Source organism: Labrus mixtus, chromosome 23 (genome assembly GCF_963584025.1).
Source record: "Labrus mixtus chromosome 23, fLabMix1.1, whole genome shotgun sequence".
NCBI lineage: Eukaryota > Metazoa > Chordata > Actinopteri > Labriformes > Labridae > Labrus > Labrus mixtus.
The window spans coordinates 4082290-4102805 of NC_083634.1; the positions used below are offsets into that span (position 1 = coordinate 4082290).

The 20516-nt window shown below is 40.6% G+C and overlaps 1 protein-coding gene across 6 annotated transcripts in view; it reads left to right on the forward strand.

Annotated features, from left to right (window-relative positions):
- Positions 1–10760, forward strand: part of nrxn2b (neurexin 2b) — a 702861-nt gene extending 692101 nt beyond the window's left edge. For 5 of the 6 annotated variants that reach the window (XM_061031595.1, XM_061031599.1, XM_061031597.1 and 2 more), the window contains one exon: positions 7746–10760. In XM_061031595.1, coding sequence (XP_060887578.1) covers positions 7746–8635 — 890 coding nt within the window. In that variant the 3' untranslated portion in view covers positions 8636–10760. The remainder of the gene's footprint in view (positions 1–7745) is intronic. The other variant, XM_061031601.1, reaches the window with a different exon arrangement.
- The last annotated feature ends 9756 nt before the right edge of the window (positions 10761–20516 follow it).

Genomic DNA, 20516 nt, shown 5'->3' on the forward strand with positions numbered 1-20516 from the left:
AGTAGGAGAGAGAGAGAGAGAGAGAGAGGGGGGGCGATACAAAGGAGAGGAGGAAGAGGGTGCAAAATTGAGAGAGGTATTCCCGAGAACGATTCCTGCCTTTCCCACCAGGCTAATTAAACTCTGACTTTGTTAGGGAGCTCTAATTACATCACCCAATTAAAGCTTTTGGTTTGGATCCTGCACTGATGTTAATGAGCCTCTTGTCAGGAGGGCGACAAGACACAGGACGTGGATTACAAAGATGAAACTTGCTGGGGATGGAGTGACAAAGTGAAAAATGAACACAGATGAAAATACACACAAAAAAAAAAAAAAAACAGTTTTACACTCAGACAAAGTTTTCTACAGACACTGATTGATTTCACACAATTAGAGGAGATACACAAACATTGTCTCAGAAAAGCTCAGCTCATTAAATCTCTTTCATTGCATCCCTTTATTTCCACTCTCTCTACCTCGGCACGACCTCACTTTTTCCATCTCTTGCATACCTCCGAGCTTCTTCTCAGTCCCAGGATGTCGCAGGCCGTATATATCGGTTTTACTCTTGACAAGATCACAAGCTTTGAGGAGCTCCTCAATAATTCATCAGACGATACGCTGTAGAGACGACCTGTGAGTGTTCTCCTCTAGGTCGAGGAGCGAAACTAAGAGATTGGGTGATAGATGAGGAATGACCGGGAGCGCAGTTGTGTGACTCACAACTCGCATGAGATCAAACCCGCACCGGTCGATCGGTTTGGTTGTCAGTTATTTGTCAGTGTTATACTTCATTGATCCCCTTCAGTTAAGACGTCCATCCACAAGCTCAATCCAAAGTTTCATCTGACTGTCTCCTCAGTTTGGATGTGTCTGTCGCTTTGAAAAGATATCAAAGAAGTGTGTGCACAACGTTGCTGAAGTCCTGAAAAATTAAGATTAGATCAATCAGCGGTATTCTGATATGACCATTGTCTTTCCTGATAATCTCTACAAACAGATGTCGGAATACGAGTGTGTATTCTTCAGTCAAGGGACCAGATATCTAGGCGAGTGGTTCTGATACCAATGCTAGTATTAGTATCAGCCAGTACTAGTTCAGCCTAATTATGGGCAGTTTCCAAAGGATCCTTGTGTGCCATGTTCTGTAAGCACACTCCACAGATGAGTGCGCCCTCTCTGTAGAAATAAGACCAAACTTAATGTGTGTCTTTTGGGAGCAATGTTTCATATTTATACGAGTGGATAAGACTTACAAGTGTAACTTGTTAGTGTTGGAGGTTCTTATGCACCTCTTAAAGGGGCATGATGAAGTGTCTGATCACTGTGAGATAGCTTTAAGTGGCGGCCTGGCGGGAGGTCCATCAATCTGTTGTTAGAGGCGCAGCAGTTATTCGTGCTCAATCACCGCTTGTGAATGCCAGTAAAGGGCGAGGACCACAGACTGGCTCACGTTGGACGGGTCATTGGAACGAGGCTAACCCTTTTCTTTTGTTGTCAAATAGCCCTTAGCAAACAGTTACGAGCACTGCCACCTCCTGGATTGGGGTGGGGTACTGCCATGTGTGGTTACATTTTTCTCCTCTCGGACGTAAATCTTCGTATGCACTAAACCATCAAAATCGTGTCTGCAATGTTATATAGTGCCCACATTTCTATTTTTGCTTGTGATGTCATTTGAAGTCGTTTTTAAATTCGTCGCCTACAGCGCCTCAATCTACAACCCAGAGTTTTATTTTAAATCATGTCCATTGTGCTCCAGCTTTCATGGATTGTATTGAAACAGTGTTATGCAAACCGGCTCCCACTGCCAGGTCACAGTCGCCAACTCGTCTTACATTGACGTAGAGTCACCTAATGATGTCATCGACACATTAAGAGGGAATGCTTCGATTTGAGATCAACAAAAAAAAAGGATTATGCAAACTGGGATCCTGCAGGAGTTTTTCCTCGGATTATTATCCAATTATAAAATACGGCAAAAAATGCACCATAACTAAGCTTTATATGTACACAGAAAATGTATATATTATAGATTTCCAGCTGTTATTTAACAGTGTTACAGCAGCTGGTTTAGTAATGGTGCACAATGAATTTTATCATTAGATATAGACTAGAGTAAAAACAATAAAGACTAAATGGAGTCAGTGTTATGAATTAAGAGCCTGGTGCTCCATCATCTCAGCCTGCTGTTTAACACTCTTATCAAAAACTAAGAAACTTCATTATTCAACATTATTCAGATGCCTTGGAACCATTTCCCTTCAAAACTGGTCAATGATGCATTTTGTCATTAGGCATTTCTGCAGTAAACTATCGTTTGTGAATAATGTTTTATTTTCCCCCTCATGCGCCTCAGTTTTCTCAGCAGGGTGTCTTTCTGCTCAAACTTCAAACTGTAAATAAATATCATAGCTTCCCTCAGGAGCACAATGGAATAATCCTGGTTTACAGTTTGTCTGAACCGGCTAACCCAATTTCTTTTTTTACTTCAGTTTTTCATCTAGTTGGCTCTGCAGTGTGAACAAATACACACATAGGAAAGCTTATCGCAGAAGAGATTTGAAGCAGATATAGCAGGGAGCAGCACCATGGGTAGTAAGAGAAAAAAAAAAGATATGGAGAGGGAGAAAAGACGAGGGAGGTGGTGAAGTGGGAGATTTTGATATCTTTGTATTCCCTGTGCATGTCTGGGATTTATTTATACCACAGTGAGCTGCAAACACAGGGCCAGGCCAGAAAACAAATCCAGCCAGCTTCATGGAGACGATCCAGGTGCTGATGAGCTGCAGGGAGGTGACTTTGTCTGCAGCCAATATGTGACTCTCAGTGAGACACGATATGAGCATCCTCCCTTTGTGTCAACATGAATCACTGCGCCTGAGAGCGACAGCAGCAAATGCAGCAGTTGTAAACAGTTTATGGAGTCGCATGTATTCTTTTTTCTTCCCCTCTGCATAGATTATACGGCCGTAATTGTACCTATTGTGTTGCATGATTGAAAAGCAAGCACGGGGAAATATATAATGCACGGACATGCTGTTGGATTTTCCATCTGCGGCCTAATCAAAGCTGAATTATAGAACACTCAAACTCCAAACAACCTTTTTGCTCTAAATATTTCAAATGGATGTGAGCAGGCCGACGTGATCGGCAGAGTAACGATGTTTGTTAGGAGACCGGCGAAGACGCATCAGTATCCATCTGCCCTGTGCTCGTTTTGAATAAATGGAGGCAGGATGACTCATACTGGCAGCGATGTGGAGTGGCGTGTGGGTAAAGATAAAAAAGAAAATTTCATCATGCCGGCTAAACGTGGTTCCACCGTCTCAGTTTTTTTAAATCAATGGAGTCAAACTCAATCAATCAGGCTGAATGTCTTTAAGTCTGTTTCGCTCTGACGCCTAAATGACAGAGTTGTGTTGGAGAAAGAGTCACCCACTCACTGTATTCATGCTATAAGTATATTTGGGCACTGGTTGCATCAAAAGTGGTCAAACGAGAGTTAGTGGGTTTAATGTCAATCAAAAGGATGTGTTGAAAATAATTCTGCCTTTGTTTCAGTGAAGTAGTATAGTGTTTGTTAGAAACAGATGAAGATACTTGACGTTGCTCATGACATTTTGAAGCCTTAAGTTTTGACTCTTTAGCCATGCCATCTCAGTTTAAGAGCCAAACTAATTTTTTACAAAAAGGGTGGACATTTAATGTGTCTAATTTTGGCAGTGACATCTTTTGAAGGACCCTGCCTTCACAGCCTGCATAGACTGCTCAGGCCAAACTGAAATAATCTCTGATCTCTAGAGAATTCCTGTTTGCGTCACCAGCTGTCCCCTCCCTTTCCCTTTGGTTTCTAAATGCTGCCCCTGTCGTCTAGCAAACTCAACAGCTGCAAGAACTAGCTCATATAAATAATGTAACTTAACCTATTATTTTGAAGCTCAGTTTAAGTTTCAAAATGCCCCTTTAATAACATTAACGGCCACTTGAGAGTCCGTTGGCTTGTTTGAATCGTTTGCATATGTTGGGCTATGCAGGATCACTGGATGGATCCATCATTTGACAGGGAAAGGAAGACTCAAATGTTGGCTGAATTTGAAGGAGCCTGTGAAATGGGACAGCCTTCAACGTGCCGCAGTGACGTATTCAGTCTTCAAATGCGCCCTTGGTAGGATGCAGCTCCTAAATAGGAACATAACCACGTATTGCTACTTTCTCGATCCCCTTATTGCTTTGGTAGCAATTTGTGTGCGCAATCATTTTCTAAATGGGAACATACTTCACAAAATGAACAACATGCTGTATCGAAGGAGACTTTCATCTACCTATTGAGGCAACAAAGTTCTCTGAAATGTTTACTGGGGTAATAAACCATGTCAGAAATCAGTGTAATTTCCTAACGCACCAACACAATCAGACATTTACCTGCAACTAATGGATACGCCACCTTTTGGCAAATGGAAATAATGCAAGTTGAAGACTCAATGCATTGGGTTAACTGTTTAAACCAAGAGGCTATGTCCTCTGTAATAAAGATTCTTTGATAAATCCTTACATTTGATTGGCCTTACAGGAATGACATTAGATACTTATCCCCACTCTAAATAAATACACTGGTGTTGCCCGATACTATCTAAGATAAATTGAGTTTTGGGTCATGTTAGCCACATCTTTGCATGTAACCAAGAAAGCTAAGTAATGACTTGTGAAAAACATTGTTTGGTCTTTCTTTTGGCTATGTACCATATCTCAATTTCTTCTCTGAACTCTGGATAATTAGACTCCTTCCTTTGAAAAATCATACTTACTGGACATCCACAACGTCTTTTTTTTCGATCTTATTACGAGTATGTGGTTCTTGGCATCCTTTAGCAGGAAAACACTTGGTCGAACATGTACGCTTTTTGTGCCATCTTGAGTAAACTTTCCCGTCACCGACCTGTCTGCGGGTGTTCACTGAACAATCAGAGCTGTGTGCAGAGGGGAGAAGGTGCAGTCGTGGAGAAAGGAAGAGCAAATGAAAGTAGATTTTTTGGTTTTAACTGTGGGTGCAGTAGGGTTTGAGTCACACAACAGGAAATGAAAAGACGGTTCTTTTGATATGTGCCCAGAGTGCTGAGATGTGTCTTTCTCTGTGTATGAGGGCTGAGGTTCATTATCTTTCTAGTATCCACTGCCTGCCTGTCATATGGGATGATGATATACACCCTTCAGGCTTTTGGCTCTACAGCGCATGAGAGAACAGCAGAGTGATGTGTGGTTGTTGGAACAATCCTTTACTGTTCCTTTATAAAGTCTAAAATCTAAATAATGCTTTTGAACCTACTCTTCTGTGGGTTCATATACGGTCGATTTTAAACTGAAAAGTAACATTCCCGATTCTGCAAGGAATACAGAAAGTGTTTACCGTAACAAGACTATCCATTTGCAAAGTCAGCCACATGTAAGTGGGGCACGCAGCGAGTGGAGGTTATTCCTCAGTAATTGGTGGGCTGCACACTGAGCACAAAGTAGAAAGCTTGAAATTGCACTTGCAGCATCTCCGCCATGCAGGCAGATGGCAAAGTAAAGATAGCAAAGTTACCATCTTGTCCTTAACCCTCAGTCACGCACATGTCCTGGATCCCTGAGAAACTGTCTCCGAGGTCTTGAAGATTCAGTTTTTAGTGATTTTGTTCAAGTAGAATGGGGGGGGAAAAAAAGCACTAAACTTGAAAAAAAAACTACCAGCTTTTTGTTCCTAAAATGTGCCACCACGCTCCGCTGTCCTCTCAGCCTTCAAGGTGAAACACAGCCCTCTCACACAGGAAGAAAGTAAATATAATAGAGTGAAATATCATTGCCATGGAAACAAGCCCTTCCGGCGCTAGTACAGAACTATGAAGTTGGTAGAAGGGTTGAAAGAATCACTAAGTTTTTTCCTTTGCAGCTCTCACATGTTGCTTCATTTTAGGGCTTGTTTCTCTCAAGTGTGTTGTTCTTATATGCTGATATGTTTAGTGACTCAATGCAGCGCCCTTTCTAACAAAACCTTTCTAATCTGTGAGTGAACTGTATGGTTGTATAACTGACAAAACTGTGAGGGAGGGCTCAAGGTTTGGGTAGCTTTTGAGCACAATAAAGGCCACTGGGGGGGAACTTTAACAATCCCTACACCTCCCCTTAAACCTCTCCCCACGATCCCTGAACTGCCCAACCCCGTCTCCCTCTGAGTCACTCTGATTTACCTCATCAAATGTACAAAGAGCCAGAGTCATGATTTTATGCTGGTGATGTTGGCATTTCTTTGGTCGTGTCTTTGCTGTTACCTTCCCCCTTTTTCTCCCCCAAAGATTTGCCATGAACTAATCCCACCCTGATATGTTTTTTCAAATGTTTCCTTGACTGTTGACCCCGTTTTCCAGACTTAAGAAAAATGCTTTATGAAATCAATGTAGTGTGTAAACAAGGCTGTTGTAGGTATTCTAACATCTACCAATATGCTTAGCTCTTTAAACGTAATTGCAGTTTTTCTAATCCTGGGTTCTACTTGTACATTGTTTGAGGTCTAAATTACCAATGAGAACAGCTATCCAAAGTTTTCTGGACTCATCAGTAATTTATACCTCAAAATATTAAAGAGATAGGATCCTGGATTCTAAAAAAAAGAACTGAATTGTCCATTAACTCCAGATGCTCCTAAATGGCTTCTACCTTTGACAGATGATGTTAACGTATACCCAATGAGCTTTACTTAATATGGATGTTCATTTCACAGTGGGATAAAATCAGATTACATAACTGAAGCTTGTCAACACATTTTGGCTCATTAAGACAATTTCTTTTAATGTTCACTTGTGTTAACGGCTGCTTAAGGAGAACATCATTGCCCAGTGTTTATGTGTGCTGTTTGGGAGGGAAGTGGGCATCAGGGAGTAGTAGTGTTTAATGCTCTCTCTCAGTGTACTGAAATTTTAGTTTAGAAATGAGGGGCATCCGTTTCCTGCAGCAGCTTCTAAGAATTTGCATATGGATAAAGCTAATCAGAATTTAGCAATAGAAGCCACTGCTCATGGGGAGGGAATGGGATTGTGCCCATTTTTCAAGAGAATGTAGAGGGGGGAATTATTAATCCAACAATATATATATTTACAATCTGATTATTTTTCACCCAGTAAAGAAACAAAAGGAAAGGAGGTACAGAAGGGGGGGAAAGTTGTTTATCACTATCCAAGAACAATCTTACACAGCTTTCTTTTTGTAATTTTTTTTTTCATGCAAAAATCATGCGGCCAATTTGTTGATGTAAGTGACCTGAACCTCGTGGTTTGCTATCTTATTTAACCAATCACAGCAGAAAGAAACATCTGAGCGTCAGAGCAGTCAGCTTAGGAATGGCTAGACAGTTAGCAGTGAAGGTGAAGGCTAGGCTGTGTAGTACGATACATGTTAAATTGTTCAGTGTAATTTGTAGTCTACTTTTATCTTGTGTTAGTAATATATCTTGTAGGTGTAGGTCAGAGCAGTCAGAAGCAGGTGCAGGATACAGTATGTTCTTACAGCTTGTATTTTAGTTCAGTTCAGAGTTAGTCAGCATTTTAACTTTTTAAATAGAACAGACTAACTAAACTTATATAACTAACCTCATGTAAAGTTTTAGTGCTGTTCTAATTCTGGTGTTGCTGTATTCATTTGAACTGTTTTTCTTTTGTTGATTTGGAGGTCGACTCTTTCTCAGGTGGTCTCTAACACTCTTTTCCTTCGTTTTCTCTTTCTTGTCCTAGGAGGTGAATTAGTGTTGCCCATTATTACCGTGGACTCCCTAGACCCCCCATCCATCGCTACCCACTACCCAGTAATCCCCCCACCCCCTACCACCTACCGCCCTTTCCTCACCCTGCTCGAAACCACCAAAGAGCCCCTCCCATTGCCCAACGGCCGGCCCCCCTGCCCCTTGGACCAGGAGGACTGCGAGGAGACCATCGAGGTGTCGGCCTACGGCTCGGGGGAGATGACCGAGTCTGATGACGAGGACTATTACAAAAACTCCCCCTTGGTCACCGACAGGACTGTCCTCCCTCCTCCCCCAGCTGTTGAGGGTGGCGTCCAGAACCCTCGAGACCGCCATTTCTCCCGCATCCCCAACTCCCACCGCCCTCCTTTATCCTCTACCCCCACAGCCAATCCAGACCAACTCGGCCCACGAATCAAGCCACCCGCCGGCGGTAGCAGCAGTAGCAACAATATCCCCGCCGGGAAAATGAACACCCGGGACCAGGTGCTGCTGCCGCCAGCACACCCCTCGTCCGATCCAGGCCACCGCAGAATCCCCGGAATAACATACCCTCCAAATTTCCCCCATGTTCCCACTCCAGACCCCACGTCTCCGGAGAGAGGACTCCCAGGCGCCGTGGAGGTGCAGCAGTCCAGCAGCACTACGGGAATGGTCGTTGGCATCGTGGCGGCAGCCGCCCTCTGCATCCTCATCCTGCTCTACGCCATGTACAAATACCGCAACCGCGACGAGGGCTCCTACCAAGTGGACCAGAGCCGCAACTACATTAGCAACTCGGCCACACAGAGCAACGGAGCCCTGGTGAAAGAGAAACAGCCCACCACTGCCAAGACGGTCACCAAGAACAAGAAGAACAAAGACAAAGAGTACTACGTCTGAGAGAGCGCCGCCGTGACACCACAGAGACAGACAACAGACGCACTAAGAGAAGGAAAGAGGAGAGAGAGAATGAGAGAGAGAGGGAAAATAGAGGGCAATTCATTTAAAAATCAGTATTGTCAGGCGGCCATACTTGTTTCCACTTCCTGGCTTATCAGAGTGAGGCAGGAAAATGAGCAACAGATTGGTTCCATCCACACCTTTTAGCATCGCTGTGATTGATTTGGCTTCTCATTAAAAGGTAAATGTGGTGTGGATATAAAGAAAGGCTATTACACCTCAGATCTCAACACATACTGTGCCAACAACTGTGTACCTGATAAAACAGTGATTTATGGATCAGTTATTTAATATCTTGAGTACTGTAAGAAAGCACCGTCATCAGTATTTGTGTCAAGGTCGGTACATCACGCTGAGGTGAGCTTGTGGTGAAGACCATCAACAAACAGAGTATCAACTTTTTATTTTCCAACTAGGCTTCAATTAGCAACTTGACATCCCTCTGTTTAAAATCAATAATACTGCCAGCTTACAGAAACACTCTCTCACCTCGTCAAATCTCTCTCTCTCTTCCTCTCATTGGCCCGCGCACTCTGTTTCTCTCTTTGTCTACGGTGCTCAGCAGCCGATGCAACGTAAACTCTGCCGTGTTTCAAGCATGTAGTATTAATTTACGAAAAAGAGAAATTTTCTTTCTGTGGAGTTTAAGAAACTTAAAAAATATGACGATGATTGATCATAACAACCGTTAAACGTAGCAACTATGTGAGATACCACCGCTCCGACCTAATGGATGCTAACTTTGTACGTTTAGCCGCCAAAAACTTATTGAGGCCAAACACCCCTTGGTCGTCCTTTTGTTCCAGCAGATCTGTGTCATGTGTTTCTGGGGCTCCAAGGCACCCCCTAGTGGGCCAGCAGAGAAACTGCGTCACGTCCTTACAGTTACTAATAACCGAAAAACAGAAAAAAACCTCCAGCAAACCAGATGAACTCTGTTCTATATAATTATAAATATATGTATAGACGTTGCAGAAACCTATGGACCTGAGACGTGAGGAAAAATGAAAGTACGCTGGTACTGCACAGCGAGGACGGACTTTAGGATTTTCAACGTCAGAACAGTTTCACCACCCCAGATCCCCAGACCCCCACCCCTCTCATGAACAGTACGGCTGATGCAATGCCTTGCTGCAAGACTCAGCCACTTTGGTTTGCTCTTTTTTTTTCTTTTTTTTTATTCTTTTCTCTGGAGAAATGAGAGACATTTTAAGGAAATTGATTCTTGCTGGAGTTCCACTGTGGAGAGAGATACCTTGAAGCTGAACAAGCGGCTGTGTCTTTCGCCCTCTCTCTCTAGCCTGACTGGACTGATGGCAGCCAATGGGCAAAAAGCAAACTTTGTGGGAAGAGCACACACATTTCAAAAGGTGAACGCCAGTTCCCTGGAAGATGTACAACAGAACTCTAGTATTCCAATTTTCTCAACTCTATTAAAAAAAGAAAACTGTATCATGAAAAGAAAAGAAAATCCTGAAAAAAGTTTGTGAAATGTCTAAATATTTGACTCTCATCCCATTACTAAGAGAAATGTGTTTTCCCTACTATCATTCCTGTTTGGAGAAAAAATGACCATATGATTCTGGGAAATTGAAATTTCTATGTATTTTCTTTTGGTAACCGAGCAAATGTGATTTGGGTTATGAACATGGAATCACCCTTATTCTTTTCCAGTGGGGGAGGGGTTCCTCTCCTTTTAATCCATTCTCCATCTGTCATCCTTAATTCATTTTTTGTCCTGCATATATTCCTTTTTCTCTGTATGGCAGATCGTATGTCTCATACCCTGTGGAGAAAGCAGGCTCTATCTATTCTCCATGGGTTTTTTTTAAATTTGTTTTGTATCTCTTTTTGTCTGGAGACAAGATGGCCACCCTTTCATTTAACAGGCTCCATCCATTGACCCTTCTGCCACGTTTGTCTGGTTTCTCTCTTTCTCCATTCCAAACATACTCCTCCCAGTATCTTCCTGTTCTTTCTAAATGTTATTGTAAAGTGTTCCAGTGAGATGACTCTAAATATGTGTACATTAACAGAGGGAATACACTTGGTTATATACTTCTTACTCCCTGTGTCGCGTCGTCTCTTTGTCTATCGGTCTGATCTGATTGTAGAGATTGGAAAATTATTGAAATGGCACTTTTATGTATTTTTGACTTTAGTGCCCCCTACTGGCAAGTAAGTAAAACAACTTGGGCTGAAATTAAATAACGTTGGGCTAGTTGTTGAACTAGATACATACTGAGGCAAATTCATAAATAATACTTAAACTTAGAAGATACAATTTTTTACACAGTAGCTCAAAGGCAGGGTTGGTCATTCTCGAAAACTAGCATGATTTTAAAAGTAGCATTCCCTCTGTGCTCCCTCAAAGGCCACGCCCCTCACTTACATGCACGAGCACCATTGGTCCAGAAGTGGACCTCAGCTTGCATCGTGTAGAAACTTTGTTGTCTCATGTCTCATTCAGCGGTAAGTAAATACTAAATGTTCACAACGGCCAATTACAAACTCTCAGTATAGACTCCGTCATCTGTGACGCGCTTTGAGTGTGGGCTAGAGCACGCAAGGGGTAGAGAACGAGCAGGGAGACAGGGAGGCTCTGATTGGTTCATCTGATTGGTACCTCGTGGCAGACATTGGTCAAAGTTTTTACATGCTTACAACTGCTACAGATGACGGATTTTCTTAGTTCCTTTTTCAGAGCGCACAAGTTATTAATTTCTGTCAGGACCATTTCAAACAGAATCTTAAAAAGTGCATTGGGAGAAAGTTACCAACCCTACCTTTAGATGCTTAATTTTTCATTAACTTCCTTAACTCAACTTCAGCAGCCTCAATTTAGAAAGAGTTTAAAGTTGACCAGTGGTAATAGAAAAGTAAAAAGGGCTATTTCGAGCTCATTGTAGACTTTTAAATTATTGCAGAAGAGAACTGAATCTTTGCATCAACAAAAATGTGTTCTAGTTAATAGACATCAGATTTCAGAATCATATAGCCATAATTTGTCAAAAAAATAAAGTTAGCAAGCTTTGGGACTCCCTAAAAACAATATATTTTCACAAGCAGGGACTGGTTTGGCATGTCCCAGCAGTGATCCTTCCACAAACTGTTATTTCCACAGCCCTTTCTCTCTAACCCAGTGGGCAGCTTTGTTCCTGTGAAATAATATTTTGGCTCACACTAAAGACCCTGACACACCAAGCAGACGGCAAGTAGTGGCCACAAAGGCCCTTGAAAACTACAGCCGACGGCCAACCACCACATACGTATGTATACCAGCAGGCAGCGGTAGTCCGCCGTTATGATACGAGGAGACTATTTTTCACACTGCTGTCGCTCACCACTCGTATTATAAGTAGCCTACTAATGGAGAATAATGTCTGATAAAAAGTTGAAAATGGCGCTGGCGTTGTCAGCCCTTGGTCTTTTAGTGGAAAAAGAAAAGAAGAGGCGGAGGAGACAAATAAGGAGAAACTGCTCTAATGGAGACTACAGCGGCATGCTCAAGGGGCTTTCCTGAACCTGAGAGAGCTGGAGAGAAATGGAACCTCCCAACAACCAATGAGAGAGACTCCTTTCACAAACCAGGCCGACGCAGACGGACGGGTAGCGCAAAAACTAGGGCGACAATCGCTAACTGTCGGTCCATGATCTCCTTGGTGTGTTAGAGTCTTAAACCTCGCTGCCACATATATAGGCAGACTACATTAAAATCAGAATACAGACCCTACTGAGTAGGTTTTTGCTGCCAGGCATAATTAAGCCTCAATGTTTATACTTTTAAGCACAACTTAGTTGGATATTGCATGGTTGATGTATGCCTATTGAAGTGTTTTTACTACCACTTACCAGAACAGAAGAGTCTGGATCAGCCTCAGCACGAGTACTGATGAAGAAGACATCTCTTGTCCCTGTGAAATGAACACTAAGATGTAGTAAAAGCATCAACACAACTTATCTGCTTACTGTCAGCCCAACAGATTGTTAAAATCGGATAAAAAAGACTTCTCCTTTTCATGAAGAGTTTTAGTTAAGACACAAAAACAACATGCAGGATTATCATGAACAGTCTCTTTCACAACTCTAAAAAGGAAACTACATCTTCACACAGTGAAGACAAATCATTACAAGCAGCCAATCAGTTCTGTAGTTATGGTTTTTAAAACATGTCAAAGCCTTTAAAAAGTGTGATCTAACGACTGAAGAGCACTCGGCGCCTCTCCAATCAAGAACATCATGTGGCCTCACTCCTCTGAAACACTGACAGTCAATGGCCAAGGTAAGTGCACTTACACTGTAGTGGTGATTTACTCCAAACGTTACAGCTTTCAGACTGCAAATATTTGATCATTTAAATTGTGAGTCTTAAATGCAAATTAATCTCGATAACAATAAATGCATGATGGGCTTTTTTACATAACTTTTACCTTGATAGAAGTTTGTTTGCATTGTTGTGCGACTTTTAAAGTGTTCACCTGGATACAACACTGTAGCACATACAGTAGTGTACAAACCTGTCCAGGCAGATGTTGACCAGCAGTGTGTGGTGGCTATATTAGCTGAAGCAATCTACGCCAACATTTCCAAAACCTTGTGTCTCCATAAACAGCCTGGATCTCTCTGCATTTGAGGCAAAGAAAGGTCATACTTTGAGAATGTGTGCTACTTGGAGATACCCACTTGACCAGGATGAATATGAGAGGGAAATGGGTCAGGCTTACTGAACTGAATAGTTCTGTTAGGGGACTCTGGCCTGTGTCCACTGAGCGTTTTTCTCTGAGCTTTTTTTCAATTATTTTCAATGGGTAGAGTGTGTTTGTAGCAGCAGACGGCCGCCTGGAGAAAAAGCACAGCGCCCAACTTCTTTTTTCCCATTGCTCTTCTCAAGTTGAAAATTGTTCAACTTTTCAGAAAGGCGCTGTTGACCTCACCTGCGCTCTTTTCCAAATGTATGATAGTCCCTGTAGTTTTACCGAGCACACAGCCAGCGCTCTTCTGCCCGAAAAAAATGTTAGATGGACACAGGGCCAAAAACAGGCTGAACATTTTACCTAATTCAATTTTGATTGCCAGCACCTTACAACATTTGATGTTTGATGTTTTCTTCAAGCTGATGTAGAATGTGAAGTGGATCACACATGTACATCAGTGTCTCATGGCCCTGGATCACACAGAGAGAGAGAGAGAGAGTATTGTTGATTAGCTAGCTAGGATTTGGTTTAACTCAGCATTTCCATTTTCAGAAGACGAGTTCATCATACCATAGTTCAAAGATAACCAAGATGCCACATATTGGATTGTGATGTCGGCAACATAGCCGACTAAAATCACGTCATTAACGCAGACTGCACTTAAGCCGTTTTAACACATGTTAAAGAAAATATCTAGATCATTTCACATATGCTCCTCGCAGACAGGTGGGAGGGCGTCCTGACGTAGAAAGAACAACAAGGAAGTAGCAGACGAAGCAACAGAGTCCGCTATACGATGCTATAATGAGAATAATTGTCTTTATATCAAGAGACAACCCAGTCTCATGTCAAAATGTGTAATACCTACGTTGGTCCACAGCTCAAAACGTAGTAGTTTCACAATAATGGCTCTAAATTGTGACATGTCTACATTTCTATATTCCAATATTTTAAGATAGTTTGAGGCTTAAGTGTCGTTTTGATAACCTTTCTGGCGACAAATGTACATTGTATCTTCATAATCTTCGTTCGGTTTTTGTTTATGATCTTTAGTTTGTTCGTTTCTACGAAGATTCTTTCAGGTCTCGATAGAGAAACTTTGGAATGCTACGTTTTTTACTGTTGCTATGGTGGTAGCTATGGACGCTATCAACAACGAACTGGAAGGAAGTGGACGTTCGGTTCGCAGCTCTTTTTTCGGCAGCTCTGGTTCCGGAATTAAATTTTCCCATTCAAATCCTCCATTGATTTTTCACAAAATCCTTTTATCAAGAGATTGGCGCCTGGGACCAAGACAACAAGCTACCCCAACACTCGTGACTATAGTACATTCAATTCAGCACCAAAACGGCGTTAAAAACAGAAACAAAGGTATAGGTTCAAGACTGTGTACATCATTTTCGTCCGGAGTCAAGGAACTACCCATCCCACAATCCATTGCGAATGATATCGTTTATTCAGTCTTTCAGGTCTCGCCAGAAAAAACGTTGGAATGTTACGTTTTTTACTGTTGCTATGGTGGTTGCTATGGACGCTATCAACAACGAACCGGAAGGAAGTGGACGTTCGGTTCGTGGCTCTTAAAACGGGTTACATCAGACCCTAGTTATCAAACTAAGCTCCTATGCAATAAATAATGATTTCTGTTACATTTTTTTTTCATTACAACCAAATGTAATAAAACGATTGGAACAGATCGATGCATATTAGCAACATTATAAACTATAAAATGTAACAATACATAAAGACAATACTGTACAGTTCATGTGTGATTTATATGATTTTATTTAACAAAATAATCCTGACAGATTAATACTATCTTTTAAAACAGGTTTGATTTGATCACTTTTTTACAATATATATAGTCTAGATTATTTTACAAAACCCATTCGGCTTTAGTAAATATTTGATATAGTGGGTAGATATACATTTTTTACAACCCTAATTATGTTCCCTCTGTGCACAACGCCAGACATAACTACCAAAATTCCTGTTTCTAGAATAACAGTCAAAATATCCAAAATTAACTGATATATGTACTTTATTTTAACATAGATCATATATGAACTATGCAATAAATACTTCGGCCACACGAGATCCGTGACATATTGAGTGAATATATCTTTTGTAAGCCTTTTATAATCCTAGTTACAACCTTTTTTTGGAAACGGAAAAGACTACAATTATGGCGCCATTCAGTATCAAGCTGTATGATTTGACTCTGAGGAATTGTAGTCTTTTAGACAAATCTCAGTGTTTCCCTTACCTAAGAAGTAATATATATTTAATTGAGGGTACACAGGGGAGTTTAATTGGATGGTTAACACATTTATGTTATCAGATATTTAAAAAATAATTGATACATTTGTTAAAATGTATTTTAACCATATATAGCAGCTCCCCATGTTGTTTTGGTGAGCTGACTATCCTCACATGATACTTTGTTCCAAGACCTCTCTAAAACAGTTATTCCCATGTCTGTAGCCCCTTTTGTTGCTGAGGTATAAGCCTTCAAACATGCCCTTGGGTCAAGGTTCAAAGGGCATTATTTCAAAACAGGGGTCATGTTGAAACCTCATCTTCACATATGTTACTCTCCAGGATGAGACCTTTCCAACGATGTATGTCGTTCAGCTCTAAGCCAAAAACCTAAATATTCTCATTTCATAGGCATGGGGGCGTGACTGCACGATTGCGCATGTCAGCAGCACACTGGCAGACCATAGCATAATGGACTTTTTGAATGGGTTTTTGCTTAGATTCCTGGAATGGGATCTTTGGTTAACACAGATTGTGTTTTTGCAACCAACCTTAAAAAAACATCAGTAAATACCCCCTGAAAGATCTAATAAAGAGGTCGCTCACAAGTGACGATTATCAATACGTCATTATTTGATGTCAGTGTCATGCGCCCGTTTGTAGTTCTTATCGCCGGCCGGTTACTTTATTGATTGCATTTTCTGGTATTAATCTAATCCATCAGGATTATTTTGTTAAATAAAATTGTGAAATCATATAAATCACACAAACTGTACAGTATTGTCTTTATGTATTGTTACATGTTATAGTTTATAAAGTTGCTAATATGCATCCATCTGTTCCAATCGCTTTATTACATTTGGTTGTAATGAAAGACATAAAAATGTAACAGAAATCATTATTTATTGCATAGGAGCTTAGTTTGATGTCTAGGATCTGATGTAACCCGTTTTAAGAGCTGCGAACCGAACGTCCACTTCCTTCCGGTTCGTTGTTGATAGCGTCCATAGCAACCACCATAGCAACAGTAAAAAACGTAGCAGTCCAACGTTTCTCTATCGAGACCTGAAAGAATCTTCGTAGAAACGAACAAACTAAAGATCATAAACATAAACCGAACAAAGATTATGAAGATACAATGTACATTTGTCGCCAGAAAGGTTATCAAAACGACACTTAAGCCTCAAACTATCTTAAAATATTGCATTTTCCACCGAAAATAGAAGGGATGTCCGCCATGTGTATTTTTTCGCCAGGGGAAAACTGGGCAGTCACGTGACCTGAGGTATGCCTATACAAAAGAATAGGCAAAAGGAAACATAGACATGTCACAATTTTAGAGCCCTTATTGTGAAACTATTACGTTTTGAGCTGTGGACCAACGTAGGTATTACACATTTTGACATGAGACTGAGTTGCAAGGGAATGCAGCGTGCAGCAGTCACAGTATATAAACGTCCTCCTATTGGCTCGAGGTGAGTTCTCCGGAGAATATCCTGCTCAATATCAGCTCACTCGGACTTTCTAATGAAATCAAAATTCTAGGGGTCTGACAGGAGAAATGCTGGGTGAAGTCAGAGTGGAAAATTTGTCTGTTTGCGTTTACACATACAGCTCCTCCAGTAAATATCAGGGTTTTTCAGGAGTTTTCTGCAAGTGTGAAAGGAAGTAATACATGATAAATGATAATGATAATTCAAATCAGAAAAAATAGAGAAGAAATCCACTAGCATGAGTGAGGAGGCTGGATAGAACTGAGTGGGTGAAACTACTCGCAGTGACACTACAGGGTTCTGGAAAATAAAGTGACCTTTAGAACTGCAGCAAATCATGTAGCAAAAACAGAAATACAAGAAAGTGCCAAAATAAATCAATTACAGTCACAGCTTGTGCCAGACTCCACTCCTCATGTGAAGCTTTTTGACATGCTGCTGAGATTGCAATGGTTGGAAGAAATGCAACACTTTGCCCTGTACTGTTGATGAACTCTGTGGGAAATGTGGCAATGTTATAGATTTTCTTAAGACTATTCTCAGTGACACTAACAAGAATCCTGACACGTTTACTGCTGAACTTTAAATTAGAGCACAAATGAAAACATCCCAGTGTCATCAATTCCTCTTTAAGTTTTCAGAGCATCGCTTCATCACGACAATGATCTTGTTTAAGTGTGTGAGCTTCAGGAGTGACATGTTGCAAACACAGTTATCATGTAAAACAATGCTGCAGATAGGAACAGAAAACGTGAGTTAAAAGCTAATATGCACACTTATTTTTGGATATTAACACACTTCGTCATTGAACTATTGAAAAGTAATAGAACATATTGTACATTTTTTTACATTTCTTTCTGTATTTTTTCAAATGGCAAAATATCAATGTGAGTTTTTTCCAATATTATGCAGCGCTAGTTTAGAGCTAGCAGTAAAGAATAGACTCCAAATTAAGCACAAAATTGTTGGATTTTTTAAATGAATAGAGTAAATGTGCACTGTGGCTACTGTAAGTTAAAAAACAACTAAAAGTAAATATTTTTTTATCTTGCTTTCATTGTGATAATTCTGAGTTATGTTTTACTTTACTGCATTTCCATGAATAAAGGTTAAAAAAAAAAAACAGTGACTCAAACCCTGTACAGCCCCCCCCCCCCCCCCCCCCCCCACCCCACCCCATCCACATGGATTTCAATCAGCAAGTACTGAGGAAGAAGTAACCATTCAAACAGCTCTGTCTGTGAATCTGGAGCAGAGGTTAGTAAAGGTAAGGAAGGAGAGGCTTCTCTACTCCATTTTGTGCGGTGTTTCCTCCCGATTTCATCAGCCAATCTCCCATCCTGCTGAGAGTTGTACCCTGTGGCCACTTCTGTCGTCTGTGCGCCAATCTGTAAAAACATACTGTGTACACATCCACAGATCACCCTCCTATAGAACCTCTTAACTATTCCCTGGCTGAACCTCCTGACCTCCTCCTTTTCAAAGAGGGCCAAGAGTTTGTTTAACGTTCAACAAATAAAAATAAAAAAACAAGGCAGGCAGGCGAAAATATTGGGTGCAAACACGCTTTCACAAGTAATATGACATCACTCCTTAGATCAACAATCAGCTATGACACCATCTCAGCAGCCTCTTCTGACAGACAAATCATCAGCATTGTGCTCCAGTGTGTATCTGTGCATGTGTGAGTACATCTGAGAATCAGTGATGCACATTCAGATTCCATTTGTTTATTTGCCTCTCAGAGTAAAAGCTCAAATGGGCTGTGAGATGCTTGTGTGTGCTTGTGGTGTTTAATCGTGTGTGTGATCACGCACCCGGCAGTCTTGATGATCGAGGGGGTGAGGCCCCAGCAGGAACAGAATTTGTTCAAAGTCCCCATAGACACCAGTGATGCTAATCTTCACATTCTGTCATCTGTGTGAAGGCAGCTGGGACCACCACCACCGAAGCAGCAATGCAGGGTTGGGTGTCTTGCCCAAGGACACATCAGACATGTTGCCCAGCTGCGGGTTGAACCCTCAACCTTTTGGTTGAAGGGCCTTGACTCTACCAACTGAGCCACAGCCGCCCCCTTTATATAAAGGTGTATGTATGTTTGTAGAGCTACTTTTACACCGCAGATTCAGACACATACAAATTCACATACTGATGGTAGAGGCTGCGGTGTAAAGTGACCATCTGACATCACTCAAGAAAAACTTTACCGGTAATTGAATTAATATTGATGAAAAAGTAAAAAATGTGCAAAATACTGATTAGTCTTTGAATATGAAACTACTAATCCCATTCATACACATTCACTTCCCTGTGACGAAGCAGCAGGAGCAACTTGGGGTTAAGGGTCTTGCACAATGACACATCGGCTGACCGACTGTATCAACAGAACAGCTGCCCAAATGTATTTGTTGTTTTTAATGAATTTATTAGTTATGATTTAGGTGTGTGTATTTGTGACTTTTTAAAAGGTATATCTGTATGAATGTCTGTATGTTTGTAAAAAATCACACATACTATTTATAAATGTATGTTTTTAGAAATGAATGTAAATATATTTGTATGTATATCATTTAATAAAGATGGATGTATGTGTGAATTATTTCAAAATCATACTGTTTACATACACCCTTCATAAAGGCCATACATAAAAATCATACATACATAGCCCTTTGTAAAAAAAATAATAATACACATCATGGATACGTACCCCTTTATAAAAAACATAACGACATACGTGTTGAAATTTCTTAAAAAGTGACATATTCCAAATTTGATAAAAACCACATACATACATTTCAGATACACTACATGCATGTCGAAAGAACCCACATAAATGCATTAATGGTCCAAAAATCGGAAAAAGCGATGTCAATTTTTTTTAAATTAAACAACATACTATGTCGAATTGTTGTATTCCTAATTTTGAAAAAAAAAAACATACTTAAAAAATCATATATACATACCCCTTATTAAAAAGTTATACATACATACCGTTTTATAAAAAAAATCATAGATACATACACCTTTGTAAAAAACTCATACATACATACCCCTTTATAAAAAAAATCATAAATACCGGTTTATAAAAAAAATCATACATATATCCCTTTCTCTTTTCTTCTTCAGGCACTCAAACTCCTCCTGATGTTCCAGAGACTTTTTCTCGATGTTCTCCTCATATAAAATCATACATACATACCCCTTTATAAAAAATCATACGTACATATCCCTTTGTAAAAAATAATACATACATATCCCTTTGTAAAAAAAAATCATACATACTGGTTTATAAAAAAAATCATACACTGTACATACCCCTTCATAAAAAAAACCCTTTATGACTGTGAGGGTCATGTTCTTTGACTTCTCCAGTGC